The following is a 25388-nucleotide window of genomic DNA, read 5'->3' as shown; positions in this document are numbered from 1 at the left end:
ATGGCCCCAAAGGTCCTATTGGTGGCGATATTTTCGTACATCGCTATATATGGTGTTACGGCGAAGTCTACACTTACCGGATTCGAAGAAAAACTTGAAGAAATACTACAGGAACTCGTAAAAAATGAGAAAAGGACTGAGGCTGGAAATGAAATCGCAGCTGAAAAAGTAAAGAGTGATAAAAAGGCTTCCCCAGGTAAACGAGTATTCGACGGAATCAGTGGTATTGACGATATTACACCACAACTACTACAACTGGCTATGGATGAAGCGTTTAGACATTCCCGTGAAATTGTCGAAGAAGATGAAGCATTAAAGATGTTTTATTTTTATAGAGGTAAGCGAATGATTGATAAACCCAACGTCCCGAATTCCCCCATCGCGTTTGATTTTAATCCTTTTTTATAGGTGTATTTGTTGCCTAGTGGTACAACTTAGTAGCTTGGGATGTAACTTAGTAAACTGTGATTTAGGTCCTATAACAGTCATGTTGAAGTTACTTTTATTGAATGTAAGCTTATTACATGTATGTATCAATGTTTTAGATACTCGAGTGAAATCGAGAACTCCGATGAAACATTTTTAAACATCAAATATAGACATGTATATACATTAAAAAATATGTGAATCTCAGCTTTTTTATGTTAATGAAGTTCATGGGGAAATTTAATTAGGAGATATCAATAGGAAATGTGCTATTTCCTTCTTGATATGATGTCTGACGTGTTCGATGTATTCTGATATGCCTAGTGGTTCCATTTTAGATGAACCAGAAGAGGCTTACTCCTCTGGAACTCCTGGTTTCATTCCCTTTTGTACTTTATCAATATACTCCATGTAAATCTATGTTTTGTGTTTGTATGTTGTCCTTTTGTCGATTATGAATTTCGTTTAAATGTCGGTATTCTGTGTTCTTTCTTTTCCTATATTGACAGACTATGTGTCATACAATTTCCTTACAGGTGGCAACATTGTGTCCTTTGATACTACCAACAACATCATCCTCCTCAGTGAGAATGAATACGACCTTCTCGGCAGGGAGTATATAATTCTCGAAGTGCGGGCATGCAGCGATGCTTTAGTAGAACTACACCATTCTAACGGAGAGACATACCAAATCCACATCGGAGTCGGTGATAATTCTTCACTGTCTATCCATACGGCCATAGGGGAGGTGGCCAGCATTACACACACTTTCGCCGTGCTAGACTGTAACCATTATAGAAGATTCTTGATCAGCTGGGCCGCTAACCATATTGACGTTTTGCAAGAAGACGAGAACGTTGACGGGGTCGGCTGGAATGTCTTAATAGAATGGACAGATGATTCCAGTGATCAGCTTAGTATCAATGATATAGGATTCGGTACTTCGGGAAATGTTGAGGGGCACTGGAGAACCGTAAACAGAGGTAAAATGATTGATCTGCGAACCAGACATGTAATTCAAATATTCTTTCAAAGTGAGGTAATTAAATGAACATCTTTCTGTTTTAAATAGTCGTCTACATTGTCTTGTTTGCTGTTAAATAATGAAACGGGTCATAATACATACTTGATGCTCGTTTTACTATATTGAAAATTAAGGGGCTAGTGTATTTCTCCCCTCACTTTGGACTTTCACCACTGTCTACTAGGCAATTAAGCTTTGAACATCTTTGGCGAGTCCTAGAAGGATTAGAAAACTGCATGGCGTTCCCTAACATCTCTGACGAGCCCTGGTGCAGTTCAAATCATTTTGACTCTGCTATATCTAATTTTCAATTTATATTGAAATGTGGTAATGTCTTATATGCCCTCCGTACAATCATTTCAGGATCAGAACAAGCCATATCAACAGTAGATCAAGTAAACTTTGTACTACTGCAGGACGATGCATACAATTTTCCTTTGGTCCAAGAACCACACATGGTGTTTCAAGTTCAGACATGTGGCACTGCCAGGCTGGCGTTGAAGGAAGACGACGAGGATGACGGTCCACTATGGGAGATATCGTTTGAATCCGGGAGTACAGATCTAGAGGTTCAAATAAGACGGAGTGTAGGTAGAGGTATCAGATCAAGAGGAAACATACCTGTAACAGACTGTTCGGCTTCGCTGACGATTTTGGTGAGTTGGCGGAATAACTTTATACAGGTATTGCATCAGGAACAAGGTCGTTGGCTCTCCGTCATCAATTGGTTTGATGACCTTGGCAGAGATGTGTCCTATGTCGGAGTGTCTGGTGATGCCTCATGGGAATTCTATGATGACCATGAGATAGGTATGTTATATTACATCAGTTAATTTGATCCCGTTTCATTTTCTTGATTTACAATACCAGAAGTACATTTCTTATGTTTAAAGGGTTATTTATTTATTCGACATAGTAAAATAATATATATAAAAACAATAAGTATATAGATATTATCAGAACTTCAGTCAATAAACGTAAGGTGGCGAGAATAATCTATTTCAGGGGTAATGCTAATCAAATATCTGAATCAAACGTTAGGAATATTTATCTGTCAAAAACATAACACAACTCTAATGTAACCACAATTACTTTCTTTATGCGTTTGTTTTGATGAGGAATTCTCGATTATCCTGCGCGAAACATGTCATTCCTTTTTGCTACTAATTTGAGTTTCGAAATTGTTTGTTCTCGTGTTTTAGCATGCAACATATCTCCAATATCACAAATTAGTTTTTTGAAAATATTTGGTATGCTTTGCGTTTTGAATGCGAGGAACACAAGGGATTTTTCCTAGCGTCAAGTATTCGACTAATATTTTTCTTATTGTCTTTTGAATGTGTGGTTTATTTTCTGCTTATATTGTGAATGTGAGGTTTGTCCATGTACTATGAGTGTCGAGATTATTATTTCATCATTGTAATATGAGTGTCATGAATATTTTGTCCTTTTACTATGAGTGTCGGGATAATGTGTTCATGGTACTATCAGTGTCAGGGATGTTTTGTCCTTTTACTATGAATGTCAGGAATATATTTTTCCTTTTGATACGAGTGTCAGGTATATTTTGTCCTTCTACTTTGAGTGTCAGAGATATTTTGTACTTTTAAAATGAGTTTCAGGGATAAATGTCCTTTTACTATGAGTGTTGGGGATATTTGGTCCTTTATCTATAAATGTGAGGAATATTTTGTCCTTTTACTATGAGTGTCCGGGATAATTTCTCCTTTTACTATGAGTGTCAGGGATATTTTGTCATTTTACTTTGAGTGTCAGGAATATGTTGTTCTTTCACCAGAGTCGGGGATATTTATGTACTGTGAGTGCCCTTGATATCTTGTCCTTCTGTTGAATACGTATTGACCTTGTCTTTTAAATATTAGTCATGCTTTGGTCGATAAAACACAGGTATGTTTTGCCCTTGTATTATGACTATCAGTACTTTGACATTTCCCTGTAAATGCTTGTGTTATTTTAGCCATTTTTTAATAGTTATGGTACCTATGTTGTATAATACGGAATTTTAATTCTCAAGGCATAGATCTTGAGCCAGGAGACACAACCTCAGAAACAATGGCTGGACTGAATGACATTGAACCTAACCTGACGGAGCTGGAGATCGAGGAGAGGAGGGCAAATCTAGCCCTTTACGCACTGAAATATCTAATCGAGAAGTAAGGAATCGATAAGTAATATTTTAACTCCTATTAATCTTCGATATTTATCTGTCAAATGTGGGATAGATCTAGAAAATATGTTTACCTGTATTACATCAAGCCTGTAAGTCGCGTTATATTTTGTAGTATTCTATTATACTGTCGTTTGACCTAACGAAGTTTGATTGATATGTTGTGAGCCTCTTAGTGAAGGAGGTACTCATGGATGTTCTTGTTAAGTCCTACTATTCTCTGACTATATAGGGCCGTGTACCCAACGACTGGTCTCAATTGGTTAGTTTATATCGACGAGGCAGCACTCTAAAGTAAACAAGATAAGCGGTTTTTGCAAAATGGACAATATCGGTTAGGGTTAGGGTTAGGGTGAAAGAGTCTGTCATTGCCATGGCTGCCATTCAGGATGTGGCTTTAAACTGATTGAGAATCCGCCTTATCACCTGATCTCGCTCGATCAGACTTTCATCTGTTTCCAAAACTGAAAACAGCTATATCAGACACCCTAACCGTAACATGCAGTGGATGACTTTCTGAACTGCCAAGAAAAGGAGTTCTATGAAAGGGACATTGAGGCCCTTAAACACCGCTGGCAAAAGTGTATAGATACTGAAGGAGCTTATGTGGAAAATAATACAATATGTCCGGAAAAATTCAAATCCTTCAATATGAGTCTCATAACTTAACAATCAGCCCTCGTATCTTGCAAGAATGCAGTTTTTTGGGGGGGTTCACAGTTGTCGAAGATATTTGACGAATTCTAATTATTCCTGGTAAACAATTTCATTTTGGATTTGTCAGTGGCCCTATTAAGACTGTCGATGGATTGAAGGGGATCCCTGGATTTTCGGAAGCTTTTGAACAAGCTCAAATCGATGCTGATAGAAATGCTTGTAATGAAGAGAGAATTAGATGCATTGACTTTAGGAACTCGCCCTTCAGGACTATTGACGGAACATGTAACAATCTTATAAATCCAGCATTGGGCTCCCCGGGTACTTCTCAACGCAGACTTGTTGGAGCCATGTACGCCGATGGTATGTACCAACGTGTTTCGTTAAATTTAGGCTTGTCATACTAGGCCACGCATGTAAATTTGTATTAATGGACCACCGGCCTACGGTCATTACCAGGCAACTGCCCCACGTAGGTTTCGAGCTCGCAACCCAGAGGTGGAGGGCTAGTGATAAATTGTCGGGACACCTTATCTACTCGGCCACCTTAGCCTCAAAACAAGAGAGATTAGTATGAGTTGTTATTCACTGCAACTATCTTTTAGTACGCTTGCAAACTATTTTAATCGAGAAATTCATCTTAGTCTATGGGAGTAAGCATGTCTATGAGTAGTATATAATGAAGAAGACATGCTTATTTTCCTAAAGACAAACCACATATCAAACTACAAAACATATGTTAAATTTTGGGATTTCCCTTGTTTTTGTTTTTGTTTTAATTTTTTTTTTCAATTATTAAAAAGGAAGGAAGTGCTTGAATGTTAATATACCTTTACCATTATTATGCGTGCTTTTAAAAAGCTCATAAATAAAATAGAACTCTTAAAAGGTATCTAGGTAATTAGCTTATTTTATTGTCGCAACAGCATAACAAGTTATTTAGTTTTATTTTTCTTCTAATTTCTTCAGCATCCTTACTTTGGTTAAATTTATTATTTATCATTTGTTAAAAATGTTTACGTACTCGGTGTGTACGTTGTTACGTCTCCGGACAGCCCATACTGCTTTCCTTTATTGGCTGTTGATAAGCTCATCGAGGTTATGTAAGGACTAGCCAATGATTGGTCAACATCAATTTGGGCCCGCGTCCCCGTCCTCACTCAGCAGCCAACTTAGATGTATATAAAGAGCGAAAAAGAATTGTCGTTTTTTTTGCCATTTTTAAATCCAACCTTCTACCTACCCTTAAAGTTTATTTTAGCTATTTCAGCTGTTATACCTTATTTTCATGGAAGTAGCCTTTCATGTGTAAGGCGATTTTTGGCAACTCCACTTAGGCTAGACGATATTTTACTTTTCATTTATGTAGTTGTTGATTCTATTGTTTATGGAAGATAATTACGGTATGCTAAATGTTATCATTATCTGCATTTTTTTTATTGTTTTTTAAGTCATGGTTATGGTTATAACTGTAATGTATCGTCACCATTTTGGTGGACATTTTCGATCATATCTGTTGTCCGAGTTTCCTTGTTATGAGTGTAGAGCATAATGAGGATATGTAAAGGGTTTCTGTCTTTCTTTAGGAGTCAGTGCGTTCAAAGAAAACGGGGAAAATGATCAGAAACTTCCGACTGCAAGAGAAGTATCTGCTTTCGGAATGAGTGACGGTAGTGGCGAAGAACCAGCGGATGATCCTAACAGGACAATTATGATGGCAGTCATGGGCCAGTTTTATGATCACGACATCACCGAGACACCCATGGTTAAAGGTATTGACTGTGATGCTGTCCGACACGTCCGTTGCTCTATTTTTCTACTCCTGTGAGAAATACCATTTCAAATATCAAAAATGCACTGATAAGACACTCACAAACTGTGGACAAGAACAATTTTTAGGGAAACTGATCAACCGCTGATTTAAGGGTAAACCAACGCCTCAAACTCACTGTTTTAACAATGTGTCTTTAAGACATCCTTCTTACTATGATCAGATGTCTTAAGACTATGATATTGGAGCTTTATTTTGATCGAATGCCTCCCTTTATTCCATATTTTTGTAATATTATTCACAGCCACTCTTTGCTGTTCAAGGTCAAATAAGATTAAGTGTATATACGTACATAAAATCGAATCCAGTCAAAAATGCTCCTTTCGTGTACTATAGAAACTTTATTAATTTCCAGGTTAGATTATTTGTGTGACTTAGAATTAGTCCCGGCAACATCTTAGCACAACGAAACTCTATAGAAGAAACTATTAGCATCTACATCAAATTATTGGTGATTTTAATAATCGACAGGTTCTAAAAAACATAATCATTGATATATTATATCTTACTTTGAAGATATTAATTCGTATTTGAAATTCACCATTATTCTCCTATATGGATGACCCTAAATTTGGTTTTGTGATAAAATTGAGGTGCGCCAAACTGTCTGTTTACCTCAGGGATTAAACCGTTAACGTACATATAATTAGACACTGTCAGGTGATATACAGCAAGGATTCTAACCGATTGTATTGGACACTTTCTGTGAAAATAAGGACACACATTTTACATGTATTAGGAAAATAGGCCTTGATACAATAATGTTTATCTGAATTGGTAGAAATTATATTATAATCATTGTGTTTGTAGGTCATAAAGAGGCGACCATTGGATGTTGCTCTATCACAGACGCACTCGTTCGTAATAAAAGGTGAGGAAGTTATCGGGTTATCTATATAGAAAAGATCCTAAGTCGCTGACGAACAAAATATGATCGATTGAAAATAATGATAGACATTTTTATAAGATATAAAAAAAAATACATACTTTACGCTACTACCATCTTCTGAAAATTTGAGCCTCTCTGTATATCATCTATATCGTTTAACTTAAATTATATATGTTATTAATTAGATATCGATAGAGGTGTATGGATTCTCCATGCAAATCTATATAATTGTTGGTATTCTGTGTTATCGTACTCCGCCTCTATATTTGGTAAGTAGCTTTTGGCTTTTAGGACACTATCCTTATTTTTGTCATATGTTGGTTTTGATAAGGCACAATATCTATACAATGTTTGCCGTTTGCGTTTGTGTGACAAGCAGTGTATATGCTGTTGGCGATGTAGTATCTTAAAAATTGTACAAAATTCACTCTCCTGTTGATTTCATTGATAAATTAAATGATCTACCATAACTTTGATGACGTCATGATATACGGGGGAAATCATACTGTAATAATGGAACGTGTCATTTACCGACACAACGTAAACATGCATGCTGGTTTAGTTTAATTAATGATTGATGTGTGGGATTCACATGACTGTTAAAATATAATTAGATTTACACGTGAAAGGAAAAAACTTAAATGAGAATGAAATAAATACATTTATCATACGACTACCGTTATATACGGTGTCATAAACCCATCACATAAATTTTCTTTATTACACTAGTGTAATAACACCTTTCGCTACGCTGATTGGCTGGTTCCGTGAGAACTGTATTCATACGCGTGGGAACGACCTACTTCTTTTTACTACGACTCGTAAAAATGGCGACTAGTGCTTGTAAACTTTGAAAAAAATTAACTGAACGACAAATTGGTCTATCAACATAACATATTGTACAATCAAAGATAAAATCCAAGATGTAAACATCCTAAGTTTTTTAATTATATTTATACTATAAGATGTTAATTAGGCCTGGCAAACATCTATTTTATGACCCCTAGTAACATATTTCAACTCCGATAGAAAATTGCGGTTGCGTTGTCCGATGAGACATATCTAGTCTTATTTAATACATTATTATATACATTATTTAATAAAATCCTCATGAAAAACGGCAATGTAGTTTGTTACAACTTGCCTTCAACGGTTACTCAGAATAACATGCTGACACTGTCGTCGACAAACACGTGTATAATGTCAAAACAAACAACACTGCCAACAAATCGGCATCCAAAGTCGCTTTTCACGGCAGTCTGAACACAATGTTCAGTGGGAATATTCACGGTGGAACATTTCACATCTCCATAAACTCCCGCGAGGACGAGGATAAACACAAAGCAGTGAAAAGGCGCCGTACAATGGTTCTGAACGACAGCGACAGCGAATAGACATTTGTACAACGAAGCCTCCATTATCGCGCCAAGTGACGTCACGGCTTCGTCACATCAAAAACAGTCGCTCATGAACTTTCAAACTAAAATATTTTCCTCATTGTTTCAAACACCAAGGACAATTTATCTATTATAGATTAAATGAAAAAATGCTGAAATTTTGTTTTGAGACGTGTATTTAATAAAATGAATCCTTTTCAAGAGTCAGTTGTGTTAGAACTATTTCTTCTCTCGTCGGTATAATTGACCTACTTCGAAGGTTCGGGTAATTTGGTTGAGATGTGACGATTCAAGGCAAAAGAGAAAATCAGTTTTTGATGGGGATCGATGAAAGAAAACGTCATATGATAAAAAGAATCTGCCATTCGTTTCCCTTCATATTAGATTTATGATACTCGTTTAGAATTTTTTTTATTTTTGCTCGCCAGAGGCTCGCAAAAATACAAAATTCAAAACTCGTATCATAAATCTAATATGAAGGGAAACTCATGACAGATCCTCTATATGTGTTGTACTATAAATCTTATCTCTCAACTGACGGAAGTTTGCTTTTATCTATATACACACTGTAAATCACTAAACATTTTGAGGTTTTCATTTAATATAAGATTTGATGAACAAGTCTTACATGTTTTAATTTTTTGAAAGCCTTAGCGAGTTTCATAAAAATGGATATGAAATGAATACAAATTAAATTTTTTTTCCTAATCTATAAAAAAAATAATTTTGAAGTCAAATTGAGGAGCACTAAATTAAACAAAGGCAGCCATTTCGTTGCGCCATTTTCAATTCTCTGTCTAAACTTTGACGTCACTATTGATTTCTGACTGCCGCAGCCAATGAGAAACGTCTCATGGTATTTTACCTTTGTGACTTATGCAAAAATATCATATTGGTAAAATCACTGATTAAAAGACTGATTTTTTGATAGAAAAGATATTTGAAAGTGATAACTGTCCACGAATTATGGACATTTAATTGCTCATGTCTTAGAAATAAGAACATAACGTATGGTTATATACCTGTAAGCATTCTTACCTATTGAATATACAATGTAAATATTCGGTTGATCAGGATGCAGTGTAAAATCATTGAGATCGACCCTTTGACCGACCCTGCCTTCAGTCACACGTGTATGGCCTTTAGGAGATCCATACCAACCAGAACTACTAGAGGAGGAAGTTTATGCGAGCCAAGTAAGTCCAATTTCTCGCTCGAAAAAGTTGGCAATTGGTAACGGATTATGTCTATCCGTATTTATCTATCTAGATTATGACCTCGATTTCACTAATAACAGGGTCACTATCAGCACTATATACTGTATAGTATAACTTCGTCAAATAATGAATGACTGCTACTCAAATATTAGTTAGGGACAAATGACGATATTGAGCACTACTGTGTATGTGTAGTTCACGGCAGATACATGTACCTGGTTAAAAATCCGTATCCAGGTGAATATAATCGCCACGGAATCAAAAAACCGTGTTTGCGATTACTTTAATCTACTTGTAAGTATGTCGTTGCATTAATTAACACGGATGGTATGTACAAGTGTAGATGCAGTCGACATTTTTTTTTAACAAGAAACATATTACAGTGGCGTAGGAAGTCGTCAAAAAGTGGGGGGGCAAAATTTTTTTTAACCTTAAATTTTACACACTAAACAAATCGTATGCCATCTCCGCAAAATTAGCCAATAATTATCATTTCAACATCCCATGATAGTTTTGATAATTTATGTAGTACAAAATAAGTTCTTTACGCAAATCAGAATATATATATTAAATATAGCAAAACATGAATCACCAGGCCCGCCCATGGCGGGGGGGGGTCCAGTAATTTAGTAATAATGCGAGCGCCGTAGGCGCGAGACGATTTTTTTTTTTTGCGGGGTCCGAGGGGCCGCCCAGCGGGTCCAGGGCAGCGCCCTGATATGGGGTCAAGGGGGTCTAAGCCCTCCGCGAAAAATGAATATAGTACATTTCCAATAATTCGGGATCCGGCGCGGATCCAGGAGTTATCGAAAGGGGGGGTCCAGTAATTAAGTGATCATGCGAGCGCCGTAGGCGCGAGACGATTTTTTTTTCATTTTTGCGAGAGGTCTGGGGGTCGCCCAGCGGGTCCCAGGGTGGCGAAGCCCCCCTGTAGATCTGCAATCGAAAGGGGGGCCAGTAATTTAGTGATAAAGCGAGCGCCGTAGGCGCGAGCCGATTTTTTTTTTTTGTATTTCCTCGTACCTGTCGGTAATAAGTATCACTCTATTCACGTTAAAACCGCGCATTCTTCTTCATGTTGTGTTTCTGTCTTTTTTCTCATTATGAACTCAATTAACTTCACAAATTATCATCAACTTATTGAATCCATGTGATGAAGTTGAGCAAAATTTCTTATAAAGATATAAATATTGACTTACCAGGCTGTTGCACAGGTCTGAGGATTGATATACTAGTATAAAAGTCGGAATGTTCCGGATGTACAAGATAAAGTTTTTATCGTTGCCTTCAAGAAAACATTATCGGTTCGGAAATATACAGATATTTATCGAAATGAATATATAAATTCGCGTTTTATCCCCTGTTTTTAGATTTTGGATGTCAAAAAGTGGGGGGGGGCAAAAAGATATGTTTGCCCCCCCACTGAAAAAAGTGGGGGGGGGGGGGGGGCAATTGCCCCCCCTGCCCCCCCCCCCCCCCCCCCCCCCCCCCCCCGCTTCCTACGCCACTGTATTATGCAAAACACTGTATATTGATGACGGTGTCGTTTTGTTACCAGCTATTACGTAATACAGGTTTATGTAAATAGTGTCAGTGTCTGTGTTAGTGTTGTGACGTTTAATTAAGAAACAATGCTATATACATTTCATTGATACGCGCTTCCTTGGCTGTCTATCGGTTTGTTAAAATAACTAAACAGCCGAAGGAAGTTTGATAAACTTGTTTTTTGTGAAGTTTCTAGACTTGACAGCAATAAATATTTAAGCATAGATGATGGTGAAATATCACAGAGAATTCATAGCTTAGGCAATAATACAACGAGATATCCAGCAATCTTCTGAAAATGATTTTGAAATTGGCGCTTTAATAGACTTCTGAAAAAAACTAGGCGAATTATGTTATAATCTATCATTATTTTTTAATGAACCCATGCGTTTCAGACGTGCGGGAACAAGTGAATGATATCACCAGTTATGTCGACGGCTCGATGGTATATGGATCTACTGAGGAAGTTGCCCATCAGCTACGTACATTTGAAGATGGTGAGTTTGCATGAATCTATTTCAAACTATTAAAACCAAATATCGATTAAAGAGGTCGGCCAATATAACCAATATGGTTTGTAAGCAATTGAACCATGTTGTTCATGTTATATGTTATATATATATTAAAAGAAGGCGAAATTTCTTGTCTTAGCCAAATTAGAGTAATTAAGCAAACTTCTTACCTGTCAAAATTGTATTTTTCTGTAAGCATCTAATAAACATAAGTCATGTTATCCTTAATGTCATGTATGTAACACATATAAATGTTAATAGCTGCATATTAGTATGTTTTATTGTTAGATATTTTATTTTGTTGTCTCATAATGATCGCCAAACATTTGATGAATCTGTACTTGTTTACATGATCGAAGAAAAGGTATCTAACCGTAAGAAATAATGGGACACTACGGAATCCTACTTTAGGGAATATTCTAAGTACAGTTGTCGTTCCTTACCTATTTTTCAAAAGGGAGTCAATATGGCGACGATGAACAGAATGGTTATTTGTTATTTTATCAATAAGCGTCATGTTTCAATAGAAAATCATTTACATTTAATGCTCTAATGATATTAATAGTTCTGGTATAACGAGATGTATTAACATATGCTGTGTTTTTAGCCCACCATCATCAGATGGTTGGCTATTCAAATCGCCCTGCGTCCGTGGTCCGTCGTCCGTCCGTCCGTCCCTCCGTCCCTCCGTCCGTCCGTCCCTCCGTCCGTAAACAATTCTTGTTATCGCTATTTCTCAGAAAGTACTGAAAGAATCTTTCTCAAATTTCATATGTAGGTTCCCCTTGGTGCCTAGTTATGCATATTGCATTTTGAGACCAATCGGAAAACAAAATGGCCGACAGGCAGCCATCTTGGATTTTGACAATTGAAGTTTGTTATCGCTATTTCTGAGAAAGTACTATAAGGATCTTTCTCAAATTTCATATGTAGGTTCCCCTTGGTGCCTAGTTATGCATATTGCGTTTTTAGACCAATCGGATAACAACATGGCCGACAGGCAGCCATCTTGGATTTTGACAATTGAAGTTTGTTATCGCTATTTTTGAGAAAGTACTGAAGGGATCTTTCTCAAATTTCATATGTAGGTTCCCCTTGGTGCCTAGTTATGCATATTGCATTTTGAGACCAATCGGCAAACAAAATGGCCGACAGGCAGCCATCTTGGATTTTGACAATTGAAGTTTGTTATCGCTATTTCTGAGAAAGTACTGAATGGATCTTTCTCAAATTTCATATGAAGGTTCCCCTTGGTGACTAGTTATGCATATTGCGTTTTGAGACCAATCGGATAACAACATGGCCGACAGGCAGCCATCTTGGATTTTGACAATTGAAGTTTGTTATCTCAGTTTTTGAGAAAGTACTGAAGGGATCTTTCTGAAATTTCATATGTAGATTTCCCTTGGTGCCTAGTTATGCATATTGCGATTTGAGACCAATCTGAAAACAACATGGCCGACAGGCAGCCATCTTGGATTTTGACAATTGATGTTTGTTATCACTATTTCTGAGAAAGTACTGAATGGATCTTTCTGAAATTTCATATGTAGGTTTCCCTTGGTGCCTAGTTATGCATATTGCGTTTTGTGACCAATCCGAAAGCAACATGGCCGACAGGCAGCCATCTTGGATTTTGACAATTGAAGTTTGTTATCGCTATTTCTGAGAATGTACTGAAGGGATCTTTCTGAAATTTCATATGTAGATTTCCCTTGGTGCCTAGTTATGCATATTGCGATTTGAGACCAATCTGAAAACAACATGGCCGACAGGCAGCCATCTTGGATTTTGACAATTGATGTTTGTTATCACTATTTCTGAGAAAGTACTGAATGGATCTTTCTCAAATTTCATATGTAAGTTTCCCTTGGTGCCTAGTTATGCATATTGCGATTTGAGACCAATCTGAAAACAACATGGCCGACAGGCAGCCATCTTGGATTTTGACAATTGAAGTTTATTATCACTATTTCTGAGAAAGTACTGAAGGGATCTTTCTGAAATTTCATATGTAGGTTTCCCTTGGTGCCTAGTTATGCATATTGCGTTTTGAGACCAATCAGAAAACAACATGGCCGACAGGCAGCCATCTTGTATTTTGACAATTGAAGTTTGTTATCACTATTTCTGAGAAAGTACTGAATGGATCTTTCTGAAATTTCATATGTAAGTTTCCCTTGGTGCCTAGTTATGCATATTGCATTTTGAAACCAATCTGAAAACAACATGGCCGACAGGCAGCCATCTTGGATTTTGACAATTGAAGTTTATTATCGCTATTTCTGAGAAAGTACTGAAGGGATCTTTCTGAAATTTCATATGTAAGTTTCCCTTGGTGCCTAGTTATGCATATTGCGTTTTGAAACCAATCTGAAAACAACATGGCCGACAGGCAGCCATCTTGGATTTTGACAATTGAAGTTTATTATCGCTATTTCTGAAAAAGTACTGAAGGGATCTTTCTCAAATTTCATATGGAGGTTCCCCTTAATGCCTCGTTATGCTTATTGCATTTTGAGATCAATTGGAAAACAATATGGCCGACAGACCGCCATCTTGGATTTTGACAATTGAAGTTTGTTATCTCTATTTCTCAAAGTACTGAATGGATCTTTCTCAAATTTCATAAGTAGGTTCCCCTTGGTCACTTGCATTGCATTTTTGGACCAGTCTGTCCGGAAAACAACCTGGCAAACAAACAGCCATTATCGTTAAATCTCAAATTTCTTATATAGCTAGGATTCCCTTGTTTGAAAAGTACTGGAGGGATGTCTAAATTTGCACAGATTAGTAAAATGAAGGGAAAAGTAGAGAAAAGATCAATCTGACATGGAACCTATGAAGATCATTCAATGGTGGGCGCCAAGATCCCTCTGGGATCTCTTGTTATATATGTATTCCCTTTAGTGGATGAAAGGTCACCTAGAGCTATGTTGCATTACTTCATCATATTAGTCAACGTATCAAAATAATGACAACATGTAATATAAAATTTCTTCATTTTATGTAGGCAAATATTTTATTAACGATACTACAAACAAAGTTCGATACATCGAAAACTTCGATTGATAAAAATTCGAATCATACATAGGTTCGTTAGTAGTGTTATATAGGTAGAAAATTCGGGACCAAGCAAAAAGTTCGATACAGCGAGAAATTCGAATCAACGAAGTTCGAATCATCGAGGATTGCCTGTATTTTCTTGTTTATAATTATAAATAAAAGCAAAAAGTTTTAATTATTTTAATAGTTTAAATGCTAGTAAGGGCACTCGCAATATAGAATAAAAAAAACAGGTACGTTTTGCCTTTTCAGACGACTGTTTTAAACTCTTCAACAATTTTGAAGAACTTTATAATTCATAAAGAAAGTGTTCTTAATTACGTTTACTGTTAATTGGAACTTAAAGGAATCGCACAGCGGATGTTTCGTGTGCGGAAACGAAGCTTCGTGATTATGGCGTCAAATATGACGGCTTAACGATAGATACATGTAAATACAAAAATGCGACAAAGAGCTGGTTATGGTTTTTTTTGTACATATGAAGCATCGCAATTCATGCCGTACTCTGTTTCAGGTAAACTACTAGTAGCAGACAATGATCTACTTCCTGAGAATGACCCTTCGGGATGTATATTGAATGACCCGGATAACACTCATTGTTTTCTCGCAGGTTGGTTTTGTTATGCTTGAAGTAATAATTATCAGAATTTGTATATATGTACAAACCATGTGTTGAGTGTCATGATCGAAACTGTTTGAGAACGTTACTGGTTATAAGTTGAGAACATTGTTGGTTGATATTTGAGAACGTTACTGATTGTTATTTGAGAACATTATTGGTTGTAATTTGAGAACATTACTGACCTGTAGCTACTGACTATTACTTGTCGGGAATAGTTTGCATTTGTTTTACATTTGCATACATGTTTAAGTACACTTCACCTGGGGTCACTCGTACCCAAGAAAGGTAAACAAAACAGAAATTTGTTTCGTTCTAAATGAACATGCAGAAAAATGAGGATAAACAGAATACACAGCTAGTACATTTTTTTGTATATTACAGTTTGATATTGGCGCTCGACAAGGAAAGCCGGCATAGCCTTTTCATGTCGGTTTTCCTACGTCTCGCACCAAATAAATCCTGTATTGTAACATACTAACCACGCATTCTCTATATATTTGTATAGGGAGGATGCTGTATTTACATTGTTGCGATAGTACTATACTTATCTTTGCTGTCTTTGTGATTGTGTTTTTCAGGAGATATCAGATCGAATGAGAATCCAAATCTCATGGTAATCCATACCGCGTTTGTTCGTTACCACAATTTACTTTGTGACAAGCTTATCGAAAAGGGTGTTACAGGCGATGATCTGATCTACAACATTGCGAGGAAAATCATTGGCGGTATATTACAAAACATCCTGTATGGACATTGGCTACCTCATGTCATAGGCGACACTATGATGAACCAAACAGGACTGGCAGTCGGGTCTCCATTTACATACGATGAAACACTTGACCCAAGCATAATCCTTGAATTTAGTACGGCAGCCTTCAGGTAAATATACACATTATACACATTATATGTACATCTTAATGGTCACGGGTTCGAGTTATAAACAAAAGTCCAGTAGCTGGTCAGAAGGCAGTGATGATGTACTCGTCGGCGTCCTCACCTATCCTTTAACTAGTCAGAAGGCTGTGGTGATTTACTTTGTCAGCGTCACCTGAAGTTCCTTACCTAGTCAGAAAGCCGCGATGTTTTACTTCGTCGGCATCCTCTCCGGTAGCGCATTATGATTTGTTTGCATGCAAAGCTCTGGCATTCAAATAGATCATAAATACCATACAAAAACAGTTCAACGCTAATATTTACATTGCTTTTACTTTTTTTATTTTTTAAATGCTATAATTCATATTTATGATTCATAATTCCTGCCTTACCGACAGTCAGCAGATTTTTTGTCAATCGTTGGAACAGCCGGAACATGGTCGCGTGCTTTTTCGCAAATACATAGTACATGGAAATTTTTTGAAAAAAAACCCTCAATTTTGTTAATCATTTTATTATCAACGTAATGCGCAAATATAATAGTTTTTATAACAAATAATGTAGACAAAATAATTAGTCGTTAAACTTAATTATCCCGGTTTGTGTTGTATTAATACGCTGATAAGTGTAGCGTGTGATGGATGGCATTTAAACGAACATCAATGCCAGAGCTCTCAAACAGACTATATAGTGACTATGCCAGACAAATGTAAATATTCAAACGTATCGTTTACTTGCAGATACGGTCATACGCTGGTCCAGGGAGTTATCAAAAGAATGGGGAGCTGTTTCACGAGCAGATCAGAAACAGATCTGAAAGATACTTTTTTCAATCCAGAACTGGTTTTCTCTAGTGTAGATGACATCGCGAGGTCTTTCCACACCACTCATTGTAGTGCAGTTGACTCGTAAGTTTTTTCTGTACCTTAAATTATGTTTACATCAATGGAATACGTTCATATTTCATAGTAATTCATACAATCTTACTATGATTTGTTTGTCCACCAGTTAAAGAAAGTGTATACCGTAGGACACATCTGTTTTTTTCCCAATCTTCTACATGGATCCCATAGAGTATATTAAACTCATTAGGATCAGGAAAGTGAATAAAAAAGTTTTTGAAAACCTTGATGTATAAAGCAGCCATATCACTATCGGTTTTATATTTTGGAAACCAGGTTGTATGACCGAGCTATCAAACGCTATCGAATGTATGGTTTTGAAACCATGTTGTACAGGGTGTGACCTAGCTATAGGACGCTATCTAATGTGCCTACCATTCTACATTCGACTTATTGCATGACACTCATTTATCTCTCATTTTGTGTAATAGAGAACTCCCTGATGACTTGAAAGATCATCTTTTCGAAACCGAAACCGCATTGCCTAGTGATCTCAGTGCTTTAAACATACAGCGGGGCCGAGACCATGGCCTACCTGGCTATACTGCCTACCGTGTATGGGCAAGGTTGTCGGAACCAGCTGACTTCAGCGGGCTTACTGATCACACAACTCATTTTCAACAGCAACTTCAGGCAGTGTATAGGTAAGCATTTATTATTATTATTTTGTATTACGTATTTATTAACATGTCCATATCAACATTACTTTGCAATACCTATTAAGTAACATGTCCATACCAACATAATGTTGTACTACCTATTTATTTACATATGTATATTAACATTATTTTGTATTACCTATTTATCAACATTTCCATATCAACATTTCCATATTAACTTTGTATTACTTATTTATTAACATTTCTATATAAGCATTATTTTGTATTACCTATTTATTGACATGTCATTATTAACCTTATTTTGTATTACCTATTTTTAACATTATTTTGTATGGCCTATTCATTGATATGTATTAATATTATTTTGCATTGCCTATTCATTGACATTTCCATATGAAATTATTTTGTAGTACCTATTTATTGCCATGTCCATATTAACATTACTATATACGTACGTAATTTGACGAAATCATATTTCCAAATTGTAACAGAAAAGCGAATTGATTAATTGATGTACACTATAGCGATAGCATTTGGGAAGAAAATTAGTACAAGCACATGTTTATGTAAAGTTTTCAGTGCATAGGCGTGAAGTAAGTTTACCGCTATAACATGTGTACATTTAATGCTGTTGGTCAAAGTATGTTTATGCAAAAAGTACATAAAAGTGTAGATTTTTTTTTGAATATATAAGAAACTACAGGAACCTTTCTTATATGTTTAGCCTCTGTATTTCACAAAATATCGAATAGCAAGTAGAATGACAGAGTTATGACTTTTTGTAGACTTATTTCTTTGATCGTTGATTACGCTTCCATGTGCATGTTTACACAGATGCGTCATCGGGTTGTGCCATTCAATACGGTTTTGGTAAATGAGTACTGAGGACTGGAATACCAAAGTAATATACACAAGCACGTTCCAAAGTTACGCCTAAGTTTCACCGAACGCATACTCCGAGTTGTCCTAAATAATATAATGCTATACATTATCCATATGATCGGAGGCACAACTTAAACACAATTTAAGACTGCATGTCTAGATAATCTTTAAGGATAAACTTGAATATATATATTTTCATATTATCGAGAGATGGCCAAAAAAGTGTATTTATAAAAAAAAAACACGCGGTTTATAATGAGGTACACTCCAAGTTTTTGTTATATATGTCCAAATCAATACCAGGCTGTGGCATCCAATCAAAAGCGACGTAAGAAAGGTTGACGTCATTTTTGACGTTATGGGATGATAACATAAATTTTAAAGCCAATAGAAATGCTAGTTACAAGCGGTATTTTTTATTTCATTACTACCATAATATGTAAAGGGAAAGGAACCATACCAAAGCAGAGGTTAAAGGTCAATTTGACTAACCCTGCAAATCACAGAAAAATATAACTGAGATATAAATATCTTTATTTTTAGCAATGTGAAAGACATAGATTTGTTTGCCGGCGGCATGACCGAGACTGTCGACCCCGTCACCCATCTCGGACCTACCTTTACGGCAATCATAGCAGAACAGTTTCGACGATTGAAGTTTGGGGACCGGCATTTTTTTGAAAACACGGATGTTACAGGATTTACTTTAGGTAAAATAAAAATAACTTAAAAAATCCTAATAAGAATGTTACAAACCGTTTGTTATTTTTGTAGGCGCTTTGCATGTACATGTACTAAATAGATCCGCTTCTTTGTCTTTATACATGCATTTGATAGGTTCCCATCGTCACGTGACCCTCCGTTATCTCACACAAATCGTGCCAAGTGGCAGGATAATACCCTAGCCAGGTTTTTCATCAAAGAAAACACTAATTCAAAGTTTCGGTTATACGTTACCGGCTCGATCTTATTAATTCTATCATAGTATGTACAAATCATCACTCTTAGTAATCACCATATTATTTTTAGAATATATTATATATTTTCGATGCCATTCCCTATATAATCTGTAATAACATGTTTGTAGTAGGCACGTCGTTGTTTGTGACTATTTTTATGGGAGAAAACTGTTTCTGAAAGACTTCATGAAATTTAGATAAATTAAGATTTTGATATTTGAAATAATTGACGAGAGAGACAGAACATACAATGGCTGCCATTATAAAATCAGACATCTTTTAGGGAGACGTCGAGATCGTAAAGCAATGTGACTGTGATAATACAGTGTTAGCCAGTTTGAATCACATTAAGAGAACGTTTGGCCTCATGTTATGAGAATATAGTGTTGACCTGTATCCGTGTAAACGTCTGACGTTATTGTACCATACTCTTACTCTGTTTATGGGACTTCGTTTGTTTAAGTGTAGCCTAGCAACGATAGATTGGTAATTACATTATCATATTCTTCACTGAATATTACAGAACAAATCGAGGCCATCAAGGAGGTGACCCTTGGCAAGATTATGTGTCAAGTGTTTCAATTCATTTCCATTCAAAACGACGTCTTCGCTTTTCCGGGGTAAGTGTTGTTAGAAGTACATGTATGTCTCTTATGATATGTAAGTATGTTATCGGCGCTGTGGTAAGGACATTATTAGTATACATGTATACTGTCATTCTTTTATTGTCACACACATACTGGGGTATTAATATATGAGGGTTATTGTCACACACACACACTGGGGTATTAATATATTAGTGTTACTGTCACACACACACTGGGGTATTAATATATTAGGGTTACTGTCACACATACTGGGTATTAATATATTAGGGTTATTGTCACACACATACTGGGGTATTAATATATTAGGGTTACTCTCACACATACTTGGGTATTAATATATTAGGGTTACTGTCACACACATACTGGTGTATTAATATATTAGGTTTACTGTCACAAACACTGGGTATTAATATATTAGGGTTACTGTAACACATACTGGGGTATTAATATATTAGGGTTACTGTCACACATACTGAAGTACTAATATATTAGGGTTACTGTCACACATACTGAAGTACTAATATATTAGGGTTACTGTCACACATACTGAAGTACTAATATATTAGGGTTACTGTCACACATACTGAAGTACTAATATATTAGGGTTACTGTCACACATACTGAAGTACTAATATATGAGGGTAACTGTCACACATACTGAAGTACTAATATATTAGGGTTACTGTCACACATACTGAAGTACTAATATATTAGGGTTACTGTCACACATACTGAAGTACTAATATATTAGGGTTACTGTCATACATACTGAAGTACTAATATATTAGGGTTACTGTCACACATACTGGGGTATTAATATATTAGGGTTATTGTCACACATACACTGGGGTATTAATATATTAGGGTTACTGTCACACATACTGTTGTATTAATAGATTAGGGTTATTGTCACACACTGAGGTATTAATATATTAGGGTTATTGTCACCCACACACTGAAGTATTAATATATTAGGGTTATTGTCACACACACACTGGGGTATTAATATATTAGGGTTATTGTCACACACACACTGGGGTATAAATATATTAGGGTTACTGTCACACACACTGAGCTATTAATATATTAGGGTTACTGTCACACACACACTGGGGTATTAATATATTAGGGTTATTGTCACACACACTGGGGTATTAATATATTAGGGTTATTGTCACACACACACTGGGGTATAAATATATTATGGTTACTGTCACACACACTGGGCCATTAATATATCAGGGTTACTGTCACACACACTGAGCTATTAATATATTAGGGTTATTGTCACACACACACTGGGGTATTAATATATTAGGGTTATTGTCACACACTGAGGTATTAATAGATTAGGGTTATTGTCACCCACACACTGAAGTATTAATATATTAGGGTTATTGTCACACACTGGGTATTAATAGATTAGGGTTATTGTCACACACTGGGGTATTAATAAATTAGGGTTATTGTCACACACACTGAGCTATTAATATATTAGGGTTACTGTCACACACACACACTAGGGTATTAATATATTAGGGTTATTGCCACACACATACTGGGGTATTAATATGTTAGGGTTACTGCCACACACACTGGGTATTAACATATTAGGGTTATTGTCACACATACTGGGGTATTAATATATTAGAGCAAATGTCACACACACAATGAAGTATTAATATATTAGGGTTATTGTCACACACACTGGGGTATTAATATGTTAGGGTTATTGCCACACACACTGGGTATTAACATATTAGGGTTATTTTCACACACATACTGGGGTATTAATATATTAGAGCAAATGTCACACACACAATGAAGTATTAATATATTAGGGTTATTGTCACACACACTGGGGTATCAATATGTTAGGGCTATTGCCACACACACTGGGTATTAACATATTAGGGTTATTGTCACACACATACTGGGGTATTAATATATTAGAGCAAATGTCACACACACAATGAAGTATTAATATATTAGGGTTATTGTCACACACACACTGGGGTATTAATATATTAGGGTTATTGCCACACACACTGGGGTATTAATATATTAGGGTTACTGTCACACACACTGGGGTATTAATATAGTAGGGTTATTGCCACACACACACTGGGGTATTAATATATTAGGGTTATTGCCACACACACTGGGGTATTAATATATTAGGGTTATTGTCACACACATACTGGGGTATTAATATATTAGGGTTATTGCCACACACACACTGGGGTATTAATATATTGGGGTTATTGCCACACACACACTGGGGTATTAATATATTAGGGTTATTGTCACACACACACTGGGGTATTAATATATTAGGGTTACTGTCACACACATACTGGGGTATTAATATATTAGAGCAAATGTCACACACACAATAAAGTATTAATATATTAGGGTTATTGTCACACACACACTGGGGTATTAATATATTAGGGTTATTGCCACACACACTGGGGTATTAATATATTAGGGTTACTGTCACACACACTGGGGTATTAATATATTAGGGTTACTGTCACACACACACTGGTCTATTAATATATTAGGTTTACTGTCACAAACACTGGGTATTAATATATTAGGGTTACTGTAACACATACTTGGGTATTAATATATTAGGGTTACTGTCACACACACACTGGTCTATTAATATATTAGGTTTACTGTCACAAACACTGGGTATTAATATATTAGGGTTACTGTAACACATACTGGGGTATTAACATATTAGGGTTATTGTTACACACACACACTGGGGTATTAATATATTAGGGTTACTGTCACACATACTGAAGTACTAATATATTAGGGTTACGGTCACACACACACTGGGTATTAATATATTAGGGTTACTGTCACACACATACTGGGGTATTAATATATTAGGGTTATTGTCACACACCTACTGGTGTATTAATATATTAGGGTTACTGTCACACACACTGGGGTATTAATATATTAGGGTTATTGTCACACATACTGGGGTATTAATATATTAGGGTTATTGTCACAAACACACTGGGGTATTAATATATTAGGGTTACTGTCACACATACTGGGGTATTAATATATCAGGGTTACTGTCACACACACTGGGTATTAATATATTAGGGTTATTGTCACACATACTGGGGTATTAATATATGAGGGTTATTGTCACACACACTGGGACATTAATATATCAGGGTTACTGTCACTAACACTGGGGTATCAATATATTAGGGTTATTGTCATACACTGGGGTATTGATATATTAGGGTTATTGCCAAACACATACTGGGGTATTAATATATCGGGGCAACGATCACACATGCACATTGTATTCCGTTCTTTTTAGCCATACTTTAATATTATTACTTTGAGGTTTAATTAGCATCCGTGAAACTACATAAAAACTGAAAGTAAGTTATGTATGCATACCGTAAGTTCGAAATCTTATAATTATAATACTGATATATGAAGCGTGCTATTTAATTTATAAACCGTCGTTTATATTTCACAGGATTGAAGACTTAAAGTCTTGTGATGACTATCCAGAGCTCGACATCGATCTATTCATCAATATTGGTGAATAAAAAATGATGGAATTGGACAACCTTCAATACGAACAAAACCTTAGATATTGATAATTAACACTATTTAGTCATGTATGCTCTTAGAACATGTTTCATTGTAAAGACAGCTAAATGAAGACTAAAAAACGGACGAATGGAGAAATGAAGTGTATACACGAAATGGTAATTGATTGTTTTCGCTATTGATAAGTTACATTAGAAAGAAATATAACGAAGAACTATACTGATATTTGAAAAAAATATTAAGATACAATTTAGTTGGAAACCACGAAAGTCAACATGAATATTTCATAGGATACGAGTACAGAAACCCAGCATCCAAAAACTTTTCGCGTCGAAAAGGCACTATCAGGACCGGGAGCCAGTTATTATAGGAAGTTGGTTCCATAAAGAGCCAGCACCTCTCCTTCATGCTGGCATAGTAACAGGCGGAGTAATGTAGGCGGAAAACCAGTAACTGACTCACGCCGACCGAACACTGACTAAAGATGGCGAGACGAAATCTAGCAACAGGAGGAGTCGTGTAGGCGGTAAAACCAGTAACTGACTCACGCCCCGACAGAACATTGACTAAAGATGGCGAGACGAAATCTGGCAACAGGAGGAGTCATGTAGGCGGAAAACCAGTAACTGACTCACGCCCCGACAGAACATTGACTAAAGATGGCGAGACGAAATCTGGCAACAGGAGGGGTCGTGTAGGCGATAAACCAGTAACTAAAAAGCCGACAGACTGGCTTTAGTTGATGAGATGAAACCAAGCAAAAGGGAGACATGTAGGTAGTAATCCAGTAACTAACTATACTTCATAAACTTTATAACTTTATAAGCGTAAATGGAAACGTAGTATCCGTTAAAATGTAAAATATGATTTAATTTTTTTGCTGTCGTTAGACAATTGCAGCTGAAATCCGTAGCATTTTAACACAGGAATGTTAACGTACAGTACTGTAGTTCACTTCGGTCACAAGGAAGATACATGTATGTTTGGTGTTTTCTCCGGTGTAAATGGGTGTAAGTTTTCAAGTATTTAAGTTTGCTATCAATACTTGATGAATCAATTATTTGGCCATCATCTATAGAAGTGATGCTCATGCAAAAATATTTTCTCGTTTGAGCAGTGATCCTTCCTGATATGTTTTTTTGTATATCATCTTTATGGTAAAATCCTTTAACAAAGATTTCCTTATCAATAAACGACTGCTCCATTTATTCATTATTCAAAAGGAAATAATCAAACCATTTAAAAAAATAATCACGGGGATTAGATCTAGGTAAAAACACAGTACCATCACAGCAATACTCAATGTCTCTGTAAGGATTTTGTGTGACCGAACTATCGTACACGTGATCAAACTAGCCAATAGAATGACCAATACAACAGAACGGACCTAGATCAAACAGTGGCCAGTATACAACGTCAGCATACTTATTGTATGACCAGGTTATTGTGCTGGAAACATGTTTAAAATGCTATCTTCAGGCAGCGTTACTTAGTATTAGGCAGGTATATATTATATATCCAAACTAAATAGTAATGTTTTCAAGGTAGAATAAAAGTAGTTTGCATTCCA

The 25388-nt window shown here is 36.2% G+C and overlaps 2 protein-coding genes across 2 annotated transcripts; both read left to right on the top strand.

Moving 5' to 3' along the window:
* On the top strand, nt 1-1840 carry LOC117341743. The gene is made up of 3 exons (XM_033903606.1): nt 1-337; nt 963-1399; nt 1814-1840. The coding sequence occupies exons 1-3, from the start codon at nt 1-3 to the stop codon at nt 1838-1840; spliced, it is 801 nt and encodes a 266-aa protein (XP_033759497.1).
* On the top strand, nt 1825-25388 carry LOC117342840 (peroxidase-like). Its single transcript, XM_033905107.1, has 14 exons — nt 1825-2260; nt 3486-3624; nt 4423-4658; nt 5882-6067; nt 6937-6997; nt 9487-9608; nt 11570-11671; nt 15267-15362; nt 15953-16253; nt 16988-17155; nt 17581-17793; nt 19195-19361; nt 20134-20230; nt 23742-25388. Exons 1-14 carry the CDS (start codon nt 1906-1908, stop codon nt 23812-23814), a joined length of 2316 nt encoding a protein of 771 aa, XP_033760998.1. The 5' UTR covers nt 1825-1905; the 3' UTR covers nt 23815-25388.

The sequence above is a fragment of the Pecten maximus genome, chromosome 14 (genome assembly GCF_902652985.1).
Source record: "Pecten maximus chromosome 14, xPecMax1.1, whole genome shotgun sequence".
In the NCBI taxonomy this organism is placed as follows: domain Eukaryota; kingdom Metazoa; phylum Mollusca; class Bivalvia; order Pectinida; family Pectinidae; genus Pecten; species Pecten maximus.
This window is presented reverse-complemented; position numbering and strand designations above follow the sequence as displayed.

What these genes read in the sequence shown, in the direction of transcription:
- LOC117341743 (XM_033903606.1), top strand. Translation starts at nt 1, where the DNA reads ATGGCCCCAAAGGTCCTATTGGTGGCGATATTTTCGTACATCGCTATA. An exon ending in GATGTTTTATTTTTATAGAG is followed by an intron (nt 338 to 962) that starts GTAAGCGAATGA and finishes ATTTCCTTACAG; the next exon opens with GTGGCAACATTGTGTCCTTT. An exon ending in TTGAGGGGCACTGGAGAACC is followed by an intron (nt 1,400 to 1,813) that starts GTAAACAGAGGT and finishes CAATCATTTCAG; the next exon opens with GATCAGAACAAGCCATATCA.
- LOC117342840 (XM_033905107.1), top strand. Translation starts at nt 1,906, where the DNA reads ATGGTGTTTCAAGTTCAGACATGTGGCACTGCCAGGCTGGCGTTGAAG. An exon ending in AGGAAGTTTATGCGAGCCAA is followed by an intron (nt 9,609 to 11,569) that starts GTAAGTCCAATT and finishes CATGCGTTTCAG; the next exon opens with ACGTGCGGGAACAAGTGAAT. An exon ending in GACGTCTTCGCTTTTCCGGG is followed by an intron (nt 20,231 to 23,741) that starts GTAAGTGTTGTT and finishes TATATTTCACAG; the next exon opens with GATTGAAGACTTAAAGTCTT.